At 45.3% G+C, this 19,046-nt stretch overlaps 1 protein-coding gene across 1 annotated transcript; it reads left to right on the top strand.

Moving 5' to 3' along the window:
- The first annotated feature begins 8,270 nt into the window (after nucleotides 1–8,270).
- On the top strand, nucleotides 8,271–11,127 carry LOC103225978 (PRAME family member 17). The gene is made up of 3 exons (XM_037995731.2): nucleotides 8,271–8,557; nucleotides 8,945–9,523; nucleotides 10,550–11,127. Exons 1-3 carry the CDS (start codon nucleotides 8,271–8,273, stop codon nucleotides 11,106–11,108), a joined length of 1,425 nt encoding a protein of 474 aa, XP_037851659.2. The 3' UTR covers nucleotides 11,109–11,127.
- The last annotated feature ends 7,919 nt before the right edge of the window (nucleotides 11,128–19,046 follow it).

The raw sequence follows: 19,046 nt of genomic DNA, 5'->3' as shown, positions 1-19,046 counted from the left end.
AGAGGAAGTAGTACAGGTTTTTAAATAAAATACGATTGATTTTGTTACAACAGTGTTAAATTCATAGTAAAATTGAACAGAAAGCAGACAGTTTCCACTTTCTTCCTGATCCCACACACCGTCTCCCCCCGGAGCAACATCTCACAGGAACCTGGCACATTTGTTACCATGTATCAACCACACTCTACTGAGTGACAGCAAAAATACACAGGTACTCACACATAGCATTACATATACAATAGTAACATTTTCCATATTATTTTTAGATATTTTTAAACCTATTACAACTTTATAGATACACGTGATTCCTCCAGGGTAACCAACCCTCCTCCCATTGCTGAAGCCTTGATGCTCCCTCTGGCTCATGGGTAACCACTTTCTTGAATTAATTATATAACTTTACCAAGCACGTTTTAATGATATTCTTCAAACATGTGTCCCTAATTGACAGATACTATATTGGATGTTGGTAAATTTTACCTAAATGCCATTTTTTACATAATCTTCTTCAATGTTTCCTTGGGATATGATTTTATTTTTGAGATTTCTGTATGTTGATTTATTTAGATTTTAAAAAGAGGCCATGTGTAGCTCACTGCAACCTCCGACTCCTGGACTCAAGTGATCCTCCCACCTCAGCCTCCCCAATAGCTGGGACTACAGGTGTGTGCCAGGCTGGAGAGCAGCAGTGTGGTCTCAGCTCATGGCAACCTCTGCCTCCTGGGTTCAAGCACTTCTCTTGCCTCAGCCTCCCAAGTAGCCAGGATTACAGGCACATACCACCACACCCAGCTAATTTTTTTTATGTTTAGTAGAGATGGGGTTTCACCACATTGGCCAGGCTGGTCTCGAACTCCTGACCTCAAGACACCCACCCAACTCAGCCTCACAAAGTGCTGAGATTAGAGGCGTGAGCCACCATGCCCGGTCTGTCATTATGATTTCTCTTTTATAGAGTTGAAGATTGGTTACAATAGCAACATATTTCTAATTTCTTTACTTACTGTTCCTTTTGAAATCTCAGATCTTTTTGATCATGTGACTTTTTTAATGGCACTAAAATTTATGGACTCTCTCAATCATTACCATGAAAGTCTTTTTTTCTACCTCATTCTTGAAGGACTTTTGCTAAATTTGGAATTGAAGAATTTCAAAAATATGGTTGGAAATTTGATATTATGATTTCATGTGATTGGGACTTCCATTGCTGAGGTTGAGAAGTCAACTGTTAGTCATAAGGTTATTCCATCATAGGACATTTGCTTGTTCTATCTGGCACACTTAAGACTTTTTTTTTGGGGGAGGGGGTCATTGTCCGAAATTTCACATAGTTTATCTGAATATGAATTTCTTCTTCTTTATTCCACTCTGGATTATCAAAAATTATCAAAATGTTTCAGAATGAAAACAGCTTGAGGAAGATAGTGATGTCATTCCTAAGAAAGCCTAATAAAAAGCTGTATAAATTGAATGGTCACCTGGGTTTTGTGCTATCTGACATAGCAGATCATACGCACATTCAGGTAGAAAAAAAGAACCACTGAGGGTGTGATCAATCTCAAGACTAAGTCAAGGCTTCAGTGAAGGAAATCAGGACAAAATGACAAAGTGAGGGGGGGACTGAGCAGAATGGGACTACGTGTTCTAACGGGACCGTGGAAGGGAACCAAGACAATAGAAGACATGGTGGTTATTTTGTGAGTATCTAGACGTCAGGACTGAAAGTCTTTTGTCTAGATTGAGTTTATTTATGTATTTATGTATTTATTTATTTATTTGAGATGGGGCCTTGAACTGTCACTCAGCCTGGAATGCAGTGGCGTGATTTTGGCTTACTGGAGCATCAGTCTCCCAGGTTCAAGTGATTCTCCCACCTCTGCCTCCTGAGTTGCTGGGATTACAGACGCTCACTACCACACCTAACTGATTTTTGTATTTTTGGTAGAGATGGGGTTTCACCATGTTGGCCAGGCTGGTCTCGAACTCTTGACCTCAAGCGATTCACCCACCTCAGCCTCCCGAAGTGCTGGGGTTACAGGCGTGAGCCACCACACCCATCAGATCTGAAGTTTTATCTACATTCCAGACATTAGGTTCTACCCTCCTTTCTGCTTCCCCCTCTCTCTGACTTTACTTCATCCTCCTTACCCCTTGGATTCTGCCTGGTACTCAGTGTCACTAGGAGAGAAGGTCCTGTTGCCTCAGTGGACCCTGCATAATGAGTAGTCCTTTCCCTGAGGTGCCGGGTAATGCCCAAGGCATCCCTGAGCTTTCTCTTCAGCACCATCAGAAGCCTCTGGGCCACCCATAGGCCCCCTTCTCCTCCTTACCCAGCTGTCACTTTCTTTGACACCTGTGCCCTCCGCCTGGGTCACCTCATCTGGAGTGAACCTTCCCAGCCAGCAGTGCATCTGGCCCATCCAGAATCGCTCACAATGTCTTCAGGTGAATTGTCTTCATCAGCGATCCCAGAGGAAGGCAGGTTAACGGCCAGGCCTGCACCATCATTTTCAGGGTCTCGCAGCGTCTCCTGGTGAAGACCTCCATGACCAGTAGGGGGAAGAGCTCCCTGAGCAGCTACTGCAGGGCTGAGATGGCCAAGGCCTGCCCCGCCAGCTATAGGTGTCTTGGTAGACCCAGAAGCTCATCTTGATGGACATGCAGAAAAAAAAAAAAAAAAAAAAATCTGGAGGACGAACCCAGAGAAATGGCAATCACATCACTTCATCAGCTCCCAGGGCCGATGCCAATGCTCTGGTGGAAGTGGAAAAGTCCTTACCTCGCCCCAATTCCACTCTGCACTTGGTGGACACGCATCCACTATTCCGCTCCTGCTCTTACCAGAATGTCTTTCAAACACTGAGGAGGGGGCAAGGTGACCACTGGCTCATTAATTTTCATCTCTTGCTATACAAAATCTCAGTACCACTGGGAAGTGTCACTAAGGATCCTGAAAGCTATGCTCCACTTTCTTGAGGGAACATTTCTTGTCACTGAAGACCCTGAAACAATAAGAATGAGACCGTCATGTGGCCCCACAAAGACTACATTCTCAGTTCCCACAATTACAATGCTTCGGTAGACTTTAGGGACTTCGTAACATTGATGCCACTGTTTTTAATTTTGAAAAATTTTAACAAGAAATTGCAAAAGCTCTATGACAGTCTTCTAGAGCTTTTGGAAGTTAGGGATAAAAACACGAATGAAGATTGCAGTGCAGATCTCTTACACAGACTCACAATTACCCACTTTGGGATGCAGTCTCAGGAAAGAAACGGATCCCATGTTCAGAACAAAGACTCCATGCTTGAGAATGGTCTAGGGAGTATCTTATTTATTTATTTATTTATTTATTTATTTATTTTGAGACAGAGTCTCGCTCTGTCACCCAGGCAGGAGTGCGGTGGCGCGATCTTGGCTCACTGCAAGCTCCGCCTCCTGGGTTCACACCATTCTCCTGCCTCAGCTTCCCGAGTAGCTGGGATTACAGGTGCCCGCCACCACGCCCGGCTAATTTTTTTTGTATTTTTAGTAGAGACGGGGTTTCACGGTGTTAGCCAGGATGGTCTCAATCTCCTGACCTCGTGATCCGCCCGCCTCGGCCTCCCAGAGTGCTGGGATTACAGGCGTGAGCCACCATGCCTGGCCTGGAATATCTTTAAAGTTTTGGTAAAAACAAAAGCCTAACTTGTACATTGCAATTCCACCAGTCTCTGAACTCTAATGTAAGGACACAGAAACCAATAATTTCAAATATCAAGAAATAAAAATTTAACCAATTGTAAGTTTTTAAAATCATTTTTTTAACTGCTTTCTTGAGAATTTTGAAAGGACAAAAGCCAAGCAAAAATCAAAATTCAAGGGATGAAGACAAAACTACGTTTAGAAGAAAAATAAAAGCCTACAACTGTTCATCTAAAAGAACAGACAAGAAGTTTCTCTGGGTCAGCTTGCGCAGCACGTCACCGACCCCCAGACTGGCTGGCTGGAGATCAGACGGGCATGCCCCTAAGAAGCGGGTGGCTTACCAGATCTGGACTCACTTTGCAGGGTGTTGGGACCTCTCCGAGAACTAGGCAGTACTCCAGGTGCTGGAGCATCTTCTAGAGCTTTCATTGATCTTTCTCACCGCAACCCCCTTCCCAATTACCAACTTCCAATCCGAAAATGACATCCCACTAGATCCTGAAGTTCCACTCAGTTAATACTGATTGAGTTTTCTACTTTCTTCTTCTTGAGTGATTAAGTTAGATAGGCATTTATGAAAGTGAAAGAATTAATAATAGGGTGAAAGTCTAAAACTTTTTATTCATTTATTCCACAAACACTGTAAAGTTTGACTAATATGTGACTGCCATAGTGATACAGGGAAGGGTTTAATCTGTTCGTGACATTAGAAAAAAAAAATAGGGTATTTTTATCGGGGGACCTTTGGCCACCTCAAAAGTCTCAAAACGTTTCTGGGTTAAAACAGTTTGAAGAAGACAGTGATGTCAGCCCTAAAAGACAGAATAAAAATATCTGTGTGTTCTGAGGTCAGGAGTTCGAGACCAGCCTGACCAACACGGTGAAACCCCATTTCTACTAAAAATACAAAAATTAGCCCAGCATGGTGGCGTGTGCCTGTAATCCCAGCTCCTCCGGAGGCTGAGGCAGGAGGATCGCTTGAACCGAGGAGGCGGAAGTTGAAGTGAGCCTTATGTGGCAGTCAAGGGAAACTATAATCTAAGGTCTACATGATTTGGGGACAGCAGGCTGCCAGCAACCATGAGGAAGCAGGTCAGAGAGCAAGCTGACCGCCTGATGAATGCTGAATGCACTGCAAGCTTGGTTTATTTTGGTTTCTTCCCCTCCCTTCTTCACCGATTACATTTATAAAGTTTATAGGTAAGGTTTCCATTTCTTCCAGAGAAGCCTTAACCTAAGCCCTGAGACCACTCACACCCTCAGTGGCACCTCTCTTCCACCAGCACGAGTGAATAAACTGCTTCCTTAGGTGATATAAAACCCATATGACCATTTGATACATGGAAAGTTTTATTCTGATTTTGTAGGGAGGACTCCTCTGTTTTTATAAAGCTTTTTTAAGTATAAAGCGTTTTTATAATTTTGACGTGGCCAAAGATCTCCCAACAACACTACTTTCAGATTTTATTTTTCTGTCTAATGTCCGGAGCAGATGAAATCCTTCCCTGCCTCACACTCAGGACTATGAAGGTCACATATTAGTAAAAGTCCATCAGTGTTTGTGGAGTTCATGAATGAATGATTTTTTTTTTTTTTTTTTTTTTTGACAGAATCTCCCTCGGTCTCCCAGACTGGAGTGCAGTGGCACAATTTTGCAACCATTGCTTTCCGGGTACAAGTGATCCTCTCACCTCAGCCTCCCGAGTAACTGGGTTTCAGGCACCTGCCATCATGCCCGGCTAGTTTTTGTATTTTTGTAGAGACGGGGTTTCACCTTTCTGACCTGGCTGGTCTTGAACTCCTGACCTCGGGTGTTCTACCTGCCTTGTCCTTCCAAAATGCTGGGATTACAGGCATGAGCCACCTTGCCTGGCCTGGAATGAATGAATTCTTGACTTCCACCCTATTCCTAACACTGTCAATTTCTTGATTCCTGAAATTAATATGGATATCTGATATGAATGGATGTCTGATTCAATCCATTAATCTGGGGAAAGCCAAAAACGCAATCAGGATTAACTGGGTGGAGCTTCAGAAATGCAATCAGATATCACGTTTTGATTGGAAGTTAGCAGTGGATAAGTGGAGAGGCGTGGGTGGGAGTTGTGATGAGAAAGGTCAATAAAAGCTTCTAAAGACCCAGAGGAAAGACCCAAAGTCTTCAAGTCTGGAGTTACTGCTTGGTTCTTCCTGAGGTCTGAGCACCCTGCAAACTCAGTCCACATCTGGTAAGTCCCTAATTTCTGTAAGGACACTCCCATCTGACCTACAGTCAGCCCGTCTGGGATGGTGGCAGTGCAGCCTACGATGGCATAGAGAAATATCTATCTTTTTTTTTTCATATGAACAATTCGAAACTTTGAATTTTTTCTTCTAAATGCAGTTTTGTCTTTATTTCAAAAAATGTGATTGTGCTTTGGTTTATGTCATTTCATAATTCTTGATGGGAGCAGTGACTCATGCCTGTTACCTCAACATTTGGGAGGCCAAAGTGGGGGGGATCTTTTGAGCCCAGGCATTTGGGACCTAACTGGGCAACATGGCAAAAACCCATCTCTACAAAATATTATTTTTTGGAGGGGGCAAATGGAGTCTCACTCTGTTGCCAAGGCTGGAGTGTAATGGCACGATCTCGACTCACTGCAACCTCCACCTCTCAGGCTCAAGCAATTCTCATGCCTCAGCTTCTTGAGTAGCTGGTATTACATCCATCTGCCACCCTGCCTTGCTAATTTTTGTATTTTTAGTAGAGGTGGGGTTTCACCATGCTGGCCAGGTTGGTCTCGAACTCCTGACCTCAAGTGATCCACCTGACTCGGCCTCCTAAAGTGCTACAATTACTGCTGTGAGTCAGTGGTGCTCTGCCTCTACAATTTTTTTTTTTTTTTTTTTTTTAATTAGCCAGGCATGGTGGCATGCATCTGTATTCCCAGTTATTTGGATGGCTGAGGTGGGAGAATCACTTGAGCCCGGAAGATTGAAGCTGCAGTGAGCCATGCTCACACCACTGCTATATTCTAGCCTAGGCAACAGATTGAGACCCTGTTTAAAAAAAAAAAAAAATCTCAACAAAAGAGGATCTTTGGCCTTAATTTTAAAGCAATTACATCCTCACTGTAACTCTTTCACCTGAATGGAGACATGGGTGTGGGGGTGCACACCTGTAATCCCACCTACTTGGAAGACTGAAGTATGAGAATCGCTTGAACCTGGGAGGCGGAGGTTACAGTGAGCCAAAATGGTGCCACTGCACTCCAGCCTGGGTGACAAAGTGAGACTCAGCTCTCCGACACCAAAAAAAAAATTAAATTATACCACCCAGGTGATCATTGGATACATGAAGATTTCTACTGTATTTCCTTAGGGACTGTCATGTCTGTCTTTGTAAAACTATTTTAACTCTGAAATATTTTGATAAATGTGATGTGGCCAAGGATCTCTCAACAAATATACTTTCAGATTTTTTTTTTTCTGTCTAATGTCAGGAAGAGATTTGACCCTTCTCTATCTCACACTTAGGACAATGAAGGACACATTAGTAAAACTCCATGTTTGTGGAGTGAATCAGTGAATGAGTCTGGGACTTTCACCTTATCCCTAAACCTTTCATTTTGGTGGATGAATATCTAATTCCATCGGTTTATCTGGAAGAAAGCGAAAAATCCAATCAGGATTATCTGGGTGAGGCGTAAGAAGTCTAGTCAAATGGAATTCTCTCTCTCTCTCTTTTTTTAAATCTAGCCTATTTCCCAGGTTGGAGTACAGTGGTATAATCTCAACTCACTGCAACCTCTGCCTCCTGGGTTCAAGCGATCCTCCTGCCTCAGCCTCCCTAGTAGCTTGGACTACAGGCACACATCACTGCACCTAGCTAATTTTCGTAAATTTAGTAGAGGTAGGGCTTTACCATGTTGGCCATGCTGGTCTCGATCTCCTGACCTAAGATGATCCACCTTCCTCTGCCTCCCAAAGTGCTGGGATTACAGGTGTGAGTCACTGCACCCAGCCAAAGTGGTTCATTTTTAAGATGTGTAAGAGGTGTGTATTGGAAACATCTGTGTCTTGGGAATGATGCATAACACCGTCACATAGCTTTCAAAGCTTCTCACTGAAGTTTTCAATAATGAGGCTGGGCACAGGGTCATGCCTGTAATCCCAGCACTTTGGGAGGCCAAGCGGGGTGGATTGTTTGAGTCTAGGAGTTCAAGACTAGCATGGACAACATTGTGAAACCCACCGTCTTTACAAAAAGTCATCAAATAAAAGATTAGCTGGGCATGAAATCTGAACTTCACATTTCCCAGTGCTATGAGTTTAGTGGAGCAGTGGCTAATAATCGTGGACTAGGAAAGATCTTGCCTGCTCTTTAGAGGTTGGGACACACTCTTCTTGGTATCAGAAGGGTAGAACTGTGTCTCTGTGGTCACTTATTACACAATGAAATTGGAGTAAACTGAGGGCTTTTTCACACATGCTGGAGAAATGACTTTGGCCCTAGAAGTGGGGGTTGCAGGGGATTGGCCTGAGAAACTTGCCTTTTTGCTGAATCGTCCTCTAGAGATTTTCCTTACAGGTTTGTCAGAATGAGCCTCCAGTCCCCATCCAGACTCCTGGAGCTGGCAGGGCAGAGCCTGCTGAGGAACCGGTCCCTGACCATCTTCACCCTGGATGAGCTGCCCAGGGAGGTCTTCCCCCTGATGTTCATGGAGGCCTTCAGCATGAGACACTATGAGGCCCTGAAGCTGATGGTGCAGGCCTGGCCCTTCCTCCGCCTCCCTCTGGGATCCCTGATGAAGACACCTCATCTGGAGACCTTGCGAGCTGCGCTGAAGGGACTTGATACACTGCTGGCCCAGAAGGTTCGGCCCAGGTGAGATGACTCAGGTGGCCTGGTGGGAAGGGCCCAGGCATCCAGGGAAGGGACAGCTGGCTCAGGCGTGGCGGAGTTGGGGAGCTAGGGTGGCTCAGAGGCTTCTGATGGTGCCCATGAGAGGCCTTGGCCATGGCCCAGCTCCTCTGGGAAAGGACTGCTCACCATACAGGGTCCACCGAGGAAACGGGAACCTGCTTCCTCCCAGTGGAAGGTCAAGGTACTAGAAGTGGGTGCCAGGGAGAATCCAAGGGGGAACGGGATGGAGAAGAGACAGAAGTGGGAGCACTGAGGGCAGAAGCAGCTGATGTCCTGAATGTGGAGGGAAAGTTCAGGTCAGGGGTGGGTCCTTGCTCATTCTGAGCTTTTCCCCCATGTTACTCACAGGAGGTGGAAACTTCAAGCGCTGGATTTGCGGGATGTTGATGAGAATTTCTGGACCATATGGTCTGGAGCCCGGGCCCTGTCCTGCTCCCCAGAGGCCATGAGTAAGAGGCAGACAGTAGAGGACTGTCCAAGGATGGGAGAGTGCCAGCCCTTGAAGGTGTTCATAGACCTCTGCCTAAAGGACAGTGCGCTGGATGAATGCCTGAGCTACCTCTGTGGGTGGGTCCACTACAGAAGAGGTCTCGTGCACCTGTGTTGTAGTAAGGTGCAGAATTATTCAATGCCCACTTCAAGTTTCAGAAATCTATTGGAAAGGATATACCCAGACAGTATCCAGGAGTTGGAAGTCAGAAGAAAGTGCTCTCTGAATCAAACAGGAAAGTTTGCCCCTTACCTGAGCCGGATGAACAATCTTCGCAAACTCTTTTTAGCCTTTGGTTATGACGATGAGTTATACGTGAGCGGCCTGCAGCAGTTCATTCCTGACTTGGACTCTCCATTCCTCTGCCTGTCCTACCCCCAGATGCTTTATATAAGAAAGGTCAATAATATCAAAGAGCACCTGGAGCACCTGCTCAGGTAAGAAAGGATGGTGAGCTTTCTCTGTAGACCATACCACAGACTTTTGTTCTTTTTCACAGTGAACGCTAGTGGGCATCTACTGTGTGCCAGCCACTGGTGATGTCACAGGGAAAGGGAGGTTAGAATATCAACACATTATGCTGTTCAGTGCTCTATAACCTGAAGTGGGTATCACAAGACCACTCAAATAAGGGCAGAGGGATGGCCTGGGGTAGTTGCGACACAGAGAGACATGTAGGGAGCTAGTTAGTCAGGGGTTCAGATCTAAGGAGGGTGCATTTGTGAATTCCTTTCTAGGAAGTGTGTTTAAAGTTAATATGTTGAAACTTACTCTTCATATAGAGGAGAGTGTGAAAGAAGGGAAAGTGCATCAAACGTGTCCGTTTCACAGTAGAAGCCCTGTGCTCACAGCTTAGTAAATGCCACTGATCCTGTCTCTAATTCCCTGTCTTTAAAAGGTTCTATTGAACCCCAGGAAAAGTAGTTGGCATGGGAAAAGCGTGCTTCTTGGACAGAGGTGAGGGAGTAGGCATGAGAGTGGTATAAAGTGATAGGTGGTTTACAGACACAGACATGTCAGGGAACCTTTGCAGGCAGGTAGCCCCCTAGCTGATATCTGTAGACCTTGCTCAGCCGAGTTCTTTGTGCACATCTCCCACTGGGTTCCTCTGGCCCAGAGATGAGGTTGTCTGCTGAAAGATGAAGTAAAGAGGCTTTTAAGAGTTTGTGGCCTTGAACCAATCACACAAACAAGGGTGAAAGGAATGAGCCTAAAATGGAACTGCCCTTGAATGATCTGAGTCTTCATCAGGCAGCACCTTCCATGCAGACCATCATCTGATGATGGGAACAAACTTGTATTTGGGTGAAACAGGCTTCCCCATTGCAGGTTACCATAACACCTGTGTTGTAGGAAAGTGCAGAATTACTCAATGCCCACTTCAAATTTACTGTTGACATTATTTCCCACCCCCCTCCTGTAACTGGCACCATTGCCCAAAACTAACTTCTTGCTCTCCCTAGGTGCCTCAAGAACCCCTTGCGGGCCTTCATATTCTGTAATGCTTACCTAGCTGATCGGGACATGGAGTGTCTGTCTCAGTACCCAAGCCTCAGTCAGCTAAAGGAGCTGCATCTGATTTATATCCTAATGTGGACCACCAATCTTGAGCCCCTTGGAGCTCTGCTAGAGAAAGTTGCTGCTACTCTCGAGATCCTCACCTTAAAGGACTGTAGGATCCAGGACTCCCAACTCAGGGTCCTCCTCCCTGCCCTGAGCCGCTGCTCCCAGCTCACCACCTTCTACTTTGGTGGAAATGAGACCTCCACGAATGCTCTGAAAGACCTGCTGCGTCACACAGGCGGGCTGAGCAAGTTAGGCCTGGAGTTGTATCCTGCCCCTCTGGAGAGTCTTGACAACAGGGGTCATGTCAACTGGGAGATCCTCGCCCCAATTCGGGCTGAGCTGATGCAGACGCTCAGGGAAGTCAGGCAGCCCAAGAGGATCTTTTTTGGTCCCGTTCCCTGCCCTTCCTGTGGCTCATGGCCATCTGAGAAAGTGGACTTCCATCTTTGCTCCTAGGGAAGAGCTGGTTAGTGGGATGGATAAGCTTTCTTCTGGACCCTTGGACACTGAAATCTAGGACATAGGTGCCTTTTTTTTTTTTTTTTTTTGATGGAGTTTCGCTCTCTCCCTCAGGCTGAAATGCAGTGGCACAATCTCATCTCACTGCAACCTCCACCTCCCAGGTTCAAGTGATTCTCCTGCCTTAGCCTCCCTAGTAGCTGGTGTTACTGGCGTGTGCCACCACGCCCATCTAATTTTTGTATTTTTAGTAGAGACAGGGTTTCATGATGTTGGTAAAGGCTGGCCTCGAACTCCTGACCTCAAGTGATCTGACCACCTTGGCCTTCCATAGTGCTGGGTTTACAGGCAAGAGCAGCCGTGCCCGGTGAGGTGCATCTTAAAGGAAGCACACAGCCGTGGGTTTCAGGCAAGTGCTGACTGTGAGCGGAAAAACAAAGGCGACTCAGCTGGGGGCAGGACTGGGTGAAAATGCTGACTTGGCATCGATGAGGCCTTCAGGGACCTGTTTCCTAGACTCAGAAATGGAACCTGAAGTTCTAGAGTGATGCAGGAGTTACCCCCGCAAGGATGGTTGTTTGAAAATGTCAAAAATAAATGGAACCTGAATGGAAACTTTCTGGTGTCTTCCATGATTGATCAATCCGTTTTAGCTATTTATACATCAGAAATCTCTAGTTGCTGATGAAAGGTACTAAGTTTTCTGTGATTGAGGTTCAGCTACAGCAAATAAAGGCATCAAAACTGAAATGTGGTCATTCTGATTAATTCTCATCCATTTTTTACCCTCTTCAGTCATCTGTTTCTTCCTTGCTTTCTCCCATGCCTGTTCACTGGGTTCATTCACAAGAGATGCACACTTGGGGCCTGGAACATTCTGTGTGGGCAATGATGATGAGCCACTGAAATCTACCCTCTTCTCAGGGGCCCTCACTGCTCCCCAGATACCGAGACCCTGCTCACTCCTAATGGGCAGATCCAGAGGAATCCGTTCCTGAAAACTGGCCATGCCAGGAAACAGCTTCACTGCACCAGGGGCTGCCCCCTGACCTGGAAGGGAATGGCCATAGCGCGTATTGCAGGAGCCTCGTAACATCACCAACCCTTGCCTGTCCTCACGGTGGCTGGTGGGTTTCACTGAATTAAGGTGTCCAATTTCCCTTTTAGAAAAATGCATATTACATATTCTAAGTATTTCTAGTGCACATTAATACAAAAGCACATCTTTTGGAAAGCTAAATTCATATCAGTGAGATGTCTTCCTATAACATCTCCCTTCTCATTCCTGCACTGCCTTGAGAATCTCTTTGGAACTTGCCCCATGTGGGCCAGGAAGCTCTCTGATGGTTCACTCAGGTGAACCTAAGTTCACTGTGTTGACCTCCTTGATCTCAAACTCCTAGACTCAAGTGTTCCTCCTATCTTGGCCTCCCAAAGTGCTGGGATTACAAGCATGAGCCACCGTGCCTAGTTTTACTATTTTTTTAATTTTAAAATTGTTATGGATGTATAAATATCGTGCATATTTACAGGGTACATCTGATGTTCTTTTTTTTCTTTCTTTTCTTTTCTTTTCTTTTGAGGTGGAGTCTCCCTCTTTCACCCAGGCTGGAGTACAATGACACAATCTCGGCTCACTGCAAACTCCGCCTCTCAGGTTCAAGAAATTCTACTGCCTCAGCTTCCTGAGTAGCTGGGACTACAGGAGCCCATCACCACACCTGACTGATTTTTTTATTTTTAGTGGAGACCAGGTTACACCAGGTTGGCCAGGCTGGTCTCAGGTAATCCACCCGCTTCGGCCTCCCACAGTGCTGGGATTATAGACATGAGCCACCACAACTGGCCTGATATTCTGATACAAGTGTAAAATGTGTAATGCTCAAATCAGGGTAATGCGGGTTTTCACCATCTCAAGAATTTATCATTTCTTTGTGTAAGCAACATTCCAATTCCATTGTTTTAATTATGTAGAAATTTACTACAAACTATGGTCAACATGAGCTGCCCTATGGTGCTACTGAACCCTAGATCTTATTCCTTCCTAACTACGTTTTTGTACCCATGAACCATCCCCCGCCCTCCTTTTTTTTCTTGAGATGGAGTCTTGCTCTGTCACCCAGGCTGGAGTGCAGTGGTACAATCTCAGCTTACCGCAAGCTCTGATTCCCAGGTTCATGCCATTCTCCTGCCTCAGCCTCTGAGTAGCTGGGACTACAGGTACGTGCCACCACACCCAGCTAAATATTTTTTTTTTTTTTGTATTTTTAGTAGAGACAGGGTTTCACCGTATTAGCCAGGATGGTCCCAATCTTCTGACCTCATGATCCGCCCGCCTTGGCCTCCCACAGTGCTGGGAATACAGATGTGAGCCACCGCGCCCTTCTTATCCTTTGTTTCCCATTATCCTTCTTAGCTTCTGATAACCATCATTCTACTCTCTATTTTTAAGTTTCATGTTTTTTCGTTCCTAAATATGAGTGAGAATATGCCATGTTTGTCTTTCTGTATCTGGCTTACTTCACTTAACATAACACCCTTCAGTTCCATCCATGTTGCTGCAGATGACAGGATTTCATTCATGTTTATGGCTGAATGATATTCTATTGTGTATATTCACCACATTTTCTTGATCCATTCATCTGTTGATGGACACTTAGGTTGATTCCATATTTTGGCTATTATGGATAGTGCTGCAATAAATATGGGAGTGCAGGCCGGGTACAGTGGCTCACACCTGTAATCCCAGAACATTGGGAGGCCGAGGCGGGTGGATCACTTGAGGTCAGGATTAGAGACCAGCCTGACCAACATGGTGAAACTCCACTTCTACTAAAAATACAAAATTAGCCGGGCATGGTGGCACACGCCTGTAATCCCAGCTACTTGGGAGGTTGAGGCAGGAGACTCACCTAAACCAAGGTAGAGGTTGCAGTGAGCTAAGATCACACCACTGCACTCCAGCCTGTGCAACAAGAGTAAAAACTCAGTCTCACAAAAATAAAAAGAAATAAAGAAAAATAAAAATAACATGGAAGTGCAGGTATCTCTTAGATATATTTCTTTTTTCTTTAGGATATATATCCAGCAGTGGGATTTATGGTTCATATAGTAATTTTATTTTTATTTTTTGGAGAAAACTCCACACTGTTTTTCATAGCAGCTGTACTAATTTACATAACTACCAACGGTGTACCAGGGTTCTCATTTCTCCATAGCCTACTTAGCATTATTTTCTGTGTTGGTTTTTTATTTTTTCAGAGACAGGGTCTTGCAATGCTGCCCAGGTTGGTTTTGAACTTCTGGCCTCAAGCGATCCTCCTGCCTCGGCCTCCAGAAGTGCTGTGATTACTCTTGAGTCGCCATGCTAAGCCAAGTGGTTTATGACTGCACCATGTGAACAGAAGACAGATGTGTCAGTTTTTGATTCCAAGTCTAGAATGGTAATTTCCTTTGTAAAACATACTGGTCTTATAATAATAACTAGGGAGTATTTCCCGCTAGAACTTGAAGGGCTAGGACAACTTTACTCATTAATGGACTTCGACCACAGCTTGGTGACCTGATTGAAAAACATAACATAGGCCAGGCGCAGTGGCTCACGCCTGTAATCTCAGCACTTTGGGAGGCCAAGGTGGGCGGATCATGAGGTCAGGTGATCGAGATCATCCTGGCTAACAGGTGAAACCCCGTCTCTACTAATAATACAAAAAATTAACCAGACCTGGTTGTGGGCGCCCGTAGTCCCAGCTATTGCAGAGGCTGAGGCAGCAGAATCGCTTGAGCCCGGGAGGCAGAGGTTACAGTGAGCCGAGATCGTGCCACTGCACTCCAGCCTGGGCGACAGAGTGAGACACCACCTCAAAAAAAAAAAGGAAAAGAAAAAAATCACAGGCCAGGCGCAGTGGCTCAAGCCTGTAATCCAGCACTTTGGGAGGCCGAGACGGGTGGATCACGAGGTCAGGAGATCGAGACCATCCTGGCTAACACGGTGAAACCCCGTCCCTACTAAAAAATACAAAAAACTAGCCGGGCGAGGCGGCGGGCGCCTGTAGTCCCAACTACTTGGGAGGCTGAGGCAGGAGAATGGCGTGAACCCGGGAGGCAGAACTTGCAGTGAGCTGAGATGGTGCCACTGCACTCCAGCCTGGGCGATAGAGCGAGACTCCGTCTCAAAAAAAAAAAAAAAAAAAGAAAGAAAAAAAATCACATAAGAAATTCCCAGGCTAGGTACTGTGGGTCACACCTGTAATCCCAGCATTTTGGTGGGCTGAGGTGGGTGGCTCATTTGAGGTCAGGAGTTCAAAACCAGCCTGACTAACATGGTGAAATCCCAACTCTACCAAAAATACAAAAGGCCAGACACGGCGGCTCACGTCTGTAATCCCAGCACTTTGGGAGACCAAGGTGGGTGGATCACGAGGTCAGGAGTTTGAGAGCAGCCTAGTCAACATAGTGAAACCACATTTCTACTAAACATGCAAAAGTTGCCCAGACATGGTGGCACGCACCTGTGGTCCCTGCTACTCGGGAGGCTGAGGCAGGAGAAGCCTTGAACTCAGGAGGCAGAGTTTGCAGTGAGCCAAGATTGCGCTGCTGCGCTCCAGCCTGGGCAACAGAGGGAGACTCCATCATACAAAGAAAAAAAAAAGCAGTTACTGATATGACTGAATTGGTCACCATAGGTGAACATTTTAAGAGAGTTCTAGAATATAAAATATCCAATGCTGAAAGAAAAGAATGCAAAGGATAATAAAGTCTTTGCAGCTAAAACAGCTGAAAGGATAAGAGCAAGGGGAGCTCCCCTTACTATTAAAACTCAAACTCACTTTGTTGTAAACAAAGAAACTCTGCTCCAGTTGCCTGCCACCTTTGAAACCGTCAGACTGTTTGGAATGAAGATTGTCCACTCTCGCACCAGGTCTCTACTGAACCGAACCCTTTTGACCCAGACACTGTTCGCATTAGAGGACATTTCTTTTTCCTTCCTTTTTTTTTTTTTTTTTTTTTTTGAGACTGAGTCTCACTCTGTCATCCAGGCAAGAAGACTTTCCATGAACTATCGACGGATAATGATCAGACCTTCCATGACCCGGAACCTGGAGCTAATGGCTTTTAGAAACAAAACCAGAGAAAAACTGTCCTTGAGCCTCATTTGAAGGGATTCTATCACATGAGTTACATTTAAGGATTTCCATGGGAAATCCTCTTCGAGAGGTAGACGGTGTTAGGAAATCGCTTTCCCAAAATGACAGAATAAGACTCCATGTGACTTCCTTCCATGGACTTGCTATTGCCTTGCATTAACACAAAAGGTTCCAGTTTATACTTCTATTTTCATAGGAATTTTTCCTTCTCAAATCAAACATCCTCTAAGATCCTCTATTCAAAACGTAGCCATGTAGCCACTCTTTTTTTTGTTGCTGTTATTTTTTTTTTTTTTTTTTTTTTTTTGAGACGGTGTCTCGCTCTGTCGCCCAGGCTGGAGTACAGTGGCACCGTCTCGTCTCACTGCAACCTCCACCTCCCGGGATAGAGCAATTCTCCCACCTCAACCAGTAGCTGGGATTATAGCCATATATCACCACACCCAGTCTCAATTTTTCTTCACTGTAAACCTGAGTAATCTACAGTTGCTTTTATGAAGAGAAAAAGGCAGTGAGTTGTCTGATCAATGAGGTTTGGCCCCAGGAACTCATGGCATGAGAATGAAATCATGGTGATGAGCTCCTCCTATTCTTTACTTCCCTCTGGGTGTGTGTTACCACCTTGCTTCTGTATGTGGGTGTTCAGACGGTTAACATGCAATACCAGGTGGACACACAGGGCCTGGATTATTCTAAGTGACCAGTGGGCATGAGCCCCTGAAATTAACCCTTCTTCTTGGGGGCCCTCACTTCAATCCAGATGCTGAGACCCTGCTCACTCTTGATGGGTGGATCCAGAACCCTCAACTTCTGACTGTTACCTGTGCCAGGAGAGGACTTTACTGCAAAAGGCGTGGCCCCTGCCCTGGAAGGGGAGGCCCACAGTGCGCATGAGCAGGAGCCTCAGGGCATCACCAACCCATGCCTGTCCTCATGGTGGGGAGCGGCCCTTGCTGAATCAAACTAGCTCTCACCAGTAAAGACATCGTATTCCCTTTTATCTAACTATGAAACCCATAGAGGCATGTAGTAACACTTGTAAAAATATTTTTCTTTTTTCTTTTTTTTTTTTTTTAGTGGAGTTTCAGCTGGGATTATAGGCTCACACCGCCACGCCTGGCTAATGTTTAATTTTTAGCAGAGATGTGGCTTTACCATGCTGGCCAGGCTAGTCTTGAACTCCTGACCTCAGGTGATCCTCCTGCCTCGGCCTCCCAGACTGCTGAGATTATAGGTGTGAGCCACCACACTGGGCCCATTCTATGGGTTTTAACAAATGGATAATGACACGTTTCCACCATTATAGCATCATGCAGAGTAGTTTCACTTCCTAAAAAGCCTCTCAGCTCTGCCTATTCATCCCACTGTACCCCAGTCCCTGGCAGCCACTGGGCTTTCTGCTGTGCCCACGGTCTTGCCATGGTCTTGGTGACGCTGTGATCGCTCCCTGTGTATCGTGAAGTCCAGCAATCAGAAGAAGTACATGCGGGCAACTTCATTTGTTTCTCATACATCCCTCATTCCTGCAATTAATACAGACAGGATTCTCAACATAAGACAATCCAATAATACAGACAGCAAATGTCTCCTCTGAACTTTCCCTACATCCCTACCCGCCTCCAGATAGTTCAGTTCAGTGTGCCTTCTTCCAGACTCTTCTATGAATTCTTAAACATCCCTATGTGCACATAGAGGTGTCTGGGTTTTTTGTTTTTTGTTTTCGTTTGTTTGTTTGTTTGTTTTTGAGACAGAGTTTCGCTCTTGTTGCCCTGGCTGGAGTGCAATGGTGAGATCTCGGCTCACTGCAACCTCCACCTCCAGGGTTCAAACAATTCTCCTGCCTCAGCCTCTCGAGTAGCTGGGATTATAGGCGTGCACCACCACTCCCAGCTAATTTCATATTTTTAGTAGAGCCACTGCACTCAGCCGGATGATGTCTGGTTTTATCTTTCCTGATAGAAATAGTGTTTTACTGTGGTATTGATCATCTCACTTTTTTCCACTTAAGTGTAAATCTTGAAGATTTGTCCTCATTCTAATTAGCTGGCGTACAGTAGTTTATAAAACGAATGGTGCACGGTTTAACCTTTGCCTGTTGATGTACATTTATTTTACTATTACAGACCGTATGGTACTAAAATTCATTGTCCACACTTAAGTTTCTCTTTGGCTTCTCAAAGCTTTCCCTCCATTTATCCCATCTCTTCTGGATCAATTTTCTTGTCTCTGATAAATCGTTTTCTTCAGCTTATAACCAGGCTCTTCACAATCTTTCATTTTGAAAATGAAGCAAAAGGAAAAGAAAGAAAAAAACTGTGTTTGCTGCCATAGGAGTCTCTAGCTAGCATTCATTTCTTCCCATTTCTAGCAGAATTTCTCTAACGTGTTCTGGGCTGGGCACAGTGACTCACTCCTGTAATGCTAGTACTTTGGGAGGCCAAGGCAGGCAGATTGCTTGAGCTCAGGAGTTCAAGACCAGCCTGGGTAACATGGTAAAAATCAGCCTCTACAAAAAATTCGCCAGGTGTGGTGGTGCACACCTGTAGTCCCAGCTACTTAGGGAGCTGAGACTGGAGGATGGCTTGAGCCCAGGAGGTCAAGGCTGCAGTGAGGCGAGATAGTGCCACTGCACTCCAGTCTGGGTGACAAAGTGAGACCCTGTCTCAAAAAAAAAAAAAAAAAAGAATTCTGCACATTCCAATCATGATGTCTTAGTCTCTCATATATTGTCAGTATAATTTTCATTATATTCCAAATACACAGAAAAGTATACTGAGTAATACATAAA

Source organism: Chlorocebus sabaeus, chromosome 20, assembly GCF_047675955.1.
Source record: "Chlorocebus sabaeus isolate Y175 chromosome 20, mChlSab1.0.hap1, whole genome shotgun sequence".
Lineage (NCBI taxonomy): Eukaryota > Metazoa > Chordata > Mammalia > Primates > Cercopithecidae > Chlorocebus > Chlorocebus sabaeus.
The sequence above is the reverse complement of the archived record's forward strand: the minus strand, read 5'-3'. Positions and strand labels throughout refer to the sequence as shown.

What these genes read in the sequence shown, in the direction of transcription:
- LOC103225978 (XM_037995731.2), top strand. Translation starts at nt 8,271, where the DNA reads ATGAGCCTCCAGTCCCCATCCAGACTCCTGGAGCTGGCAGGGCAGAGC. An exon ending in GCCCAGAAGGTTCGGCCCAG is followed by an intron (nt 8,558 to 8,944) that starts GTGAGATGACTC and finishes TGTTACTCACAG; the next exon opens with GAGGTGGAAACTTCAAGCGC. An exon ending in CACCTGGAGCACCTGCTCAG is followed by an intron (nt 9,524 to 10,549) that starts GTAAGAAAGGAT and finishes TGCTCTCCCTAG; the next exon opens with GTGCCTCAAGAACCCCTTGC.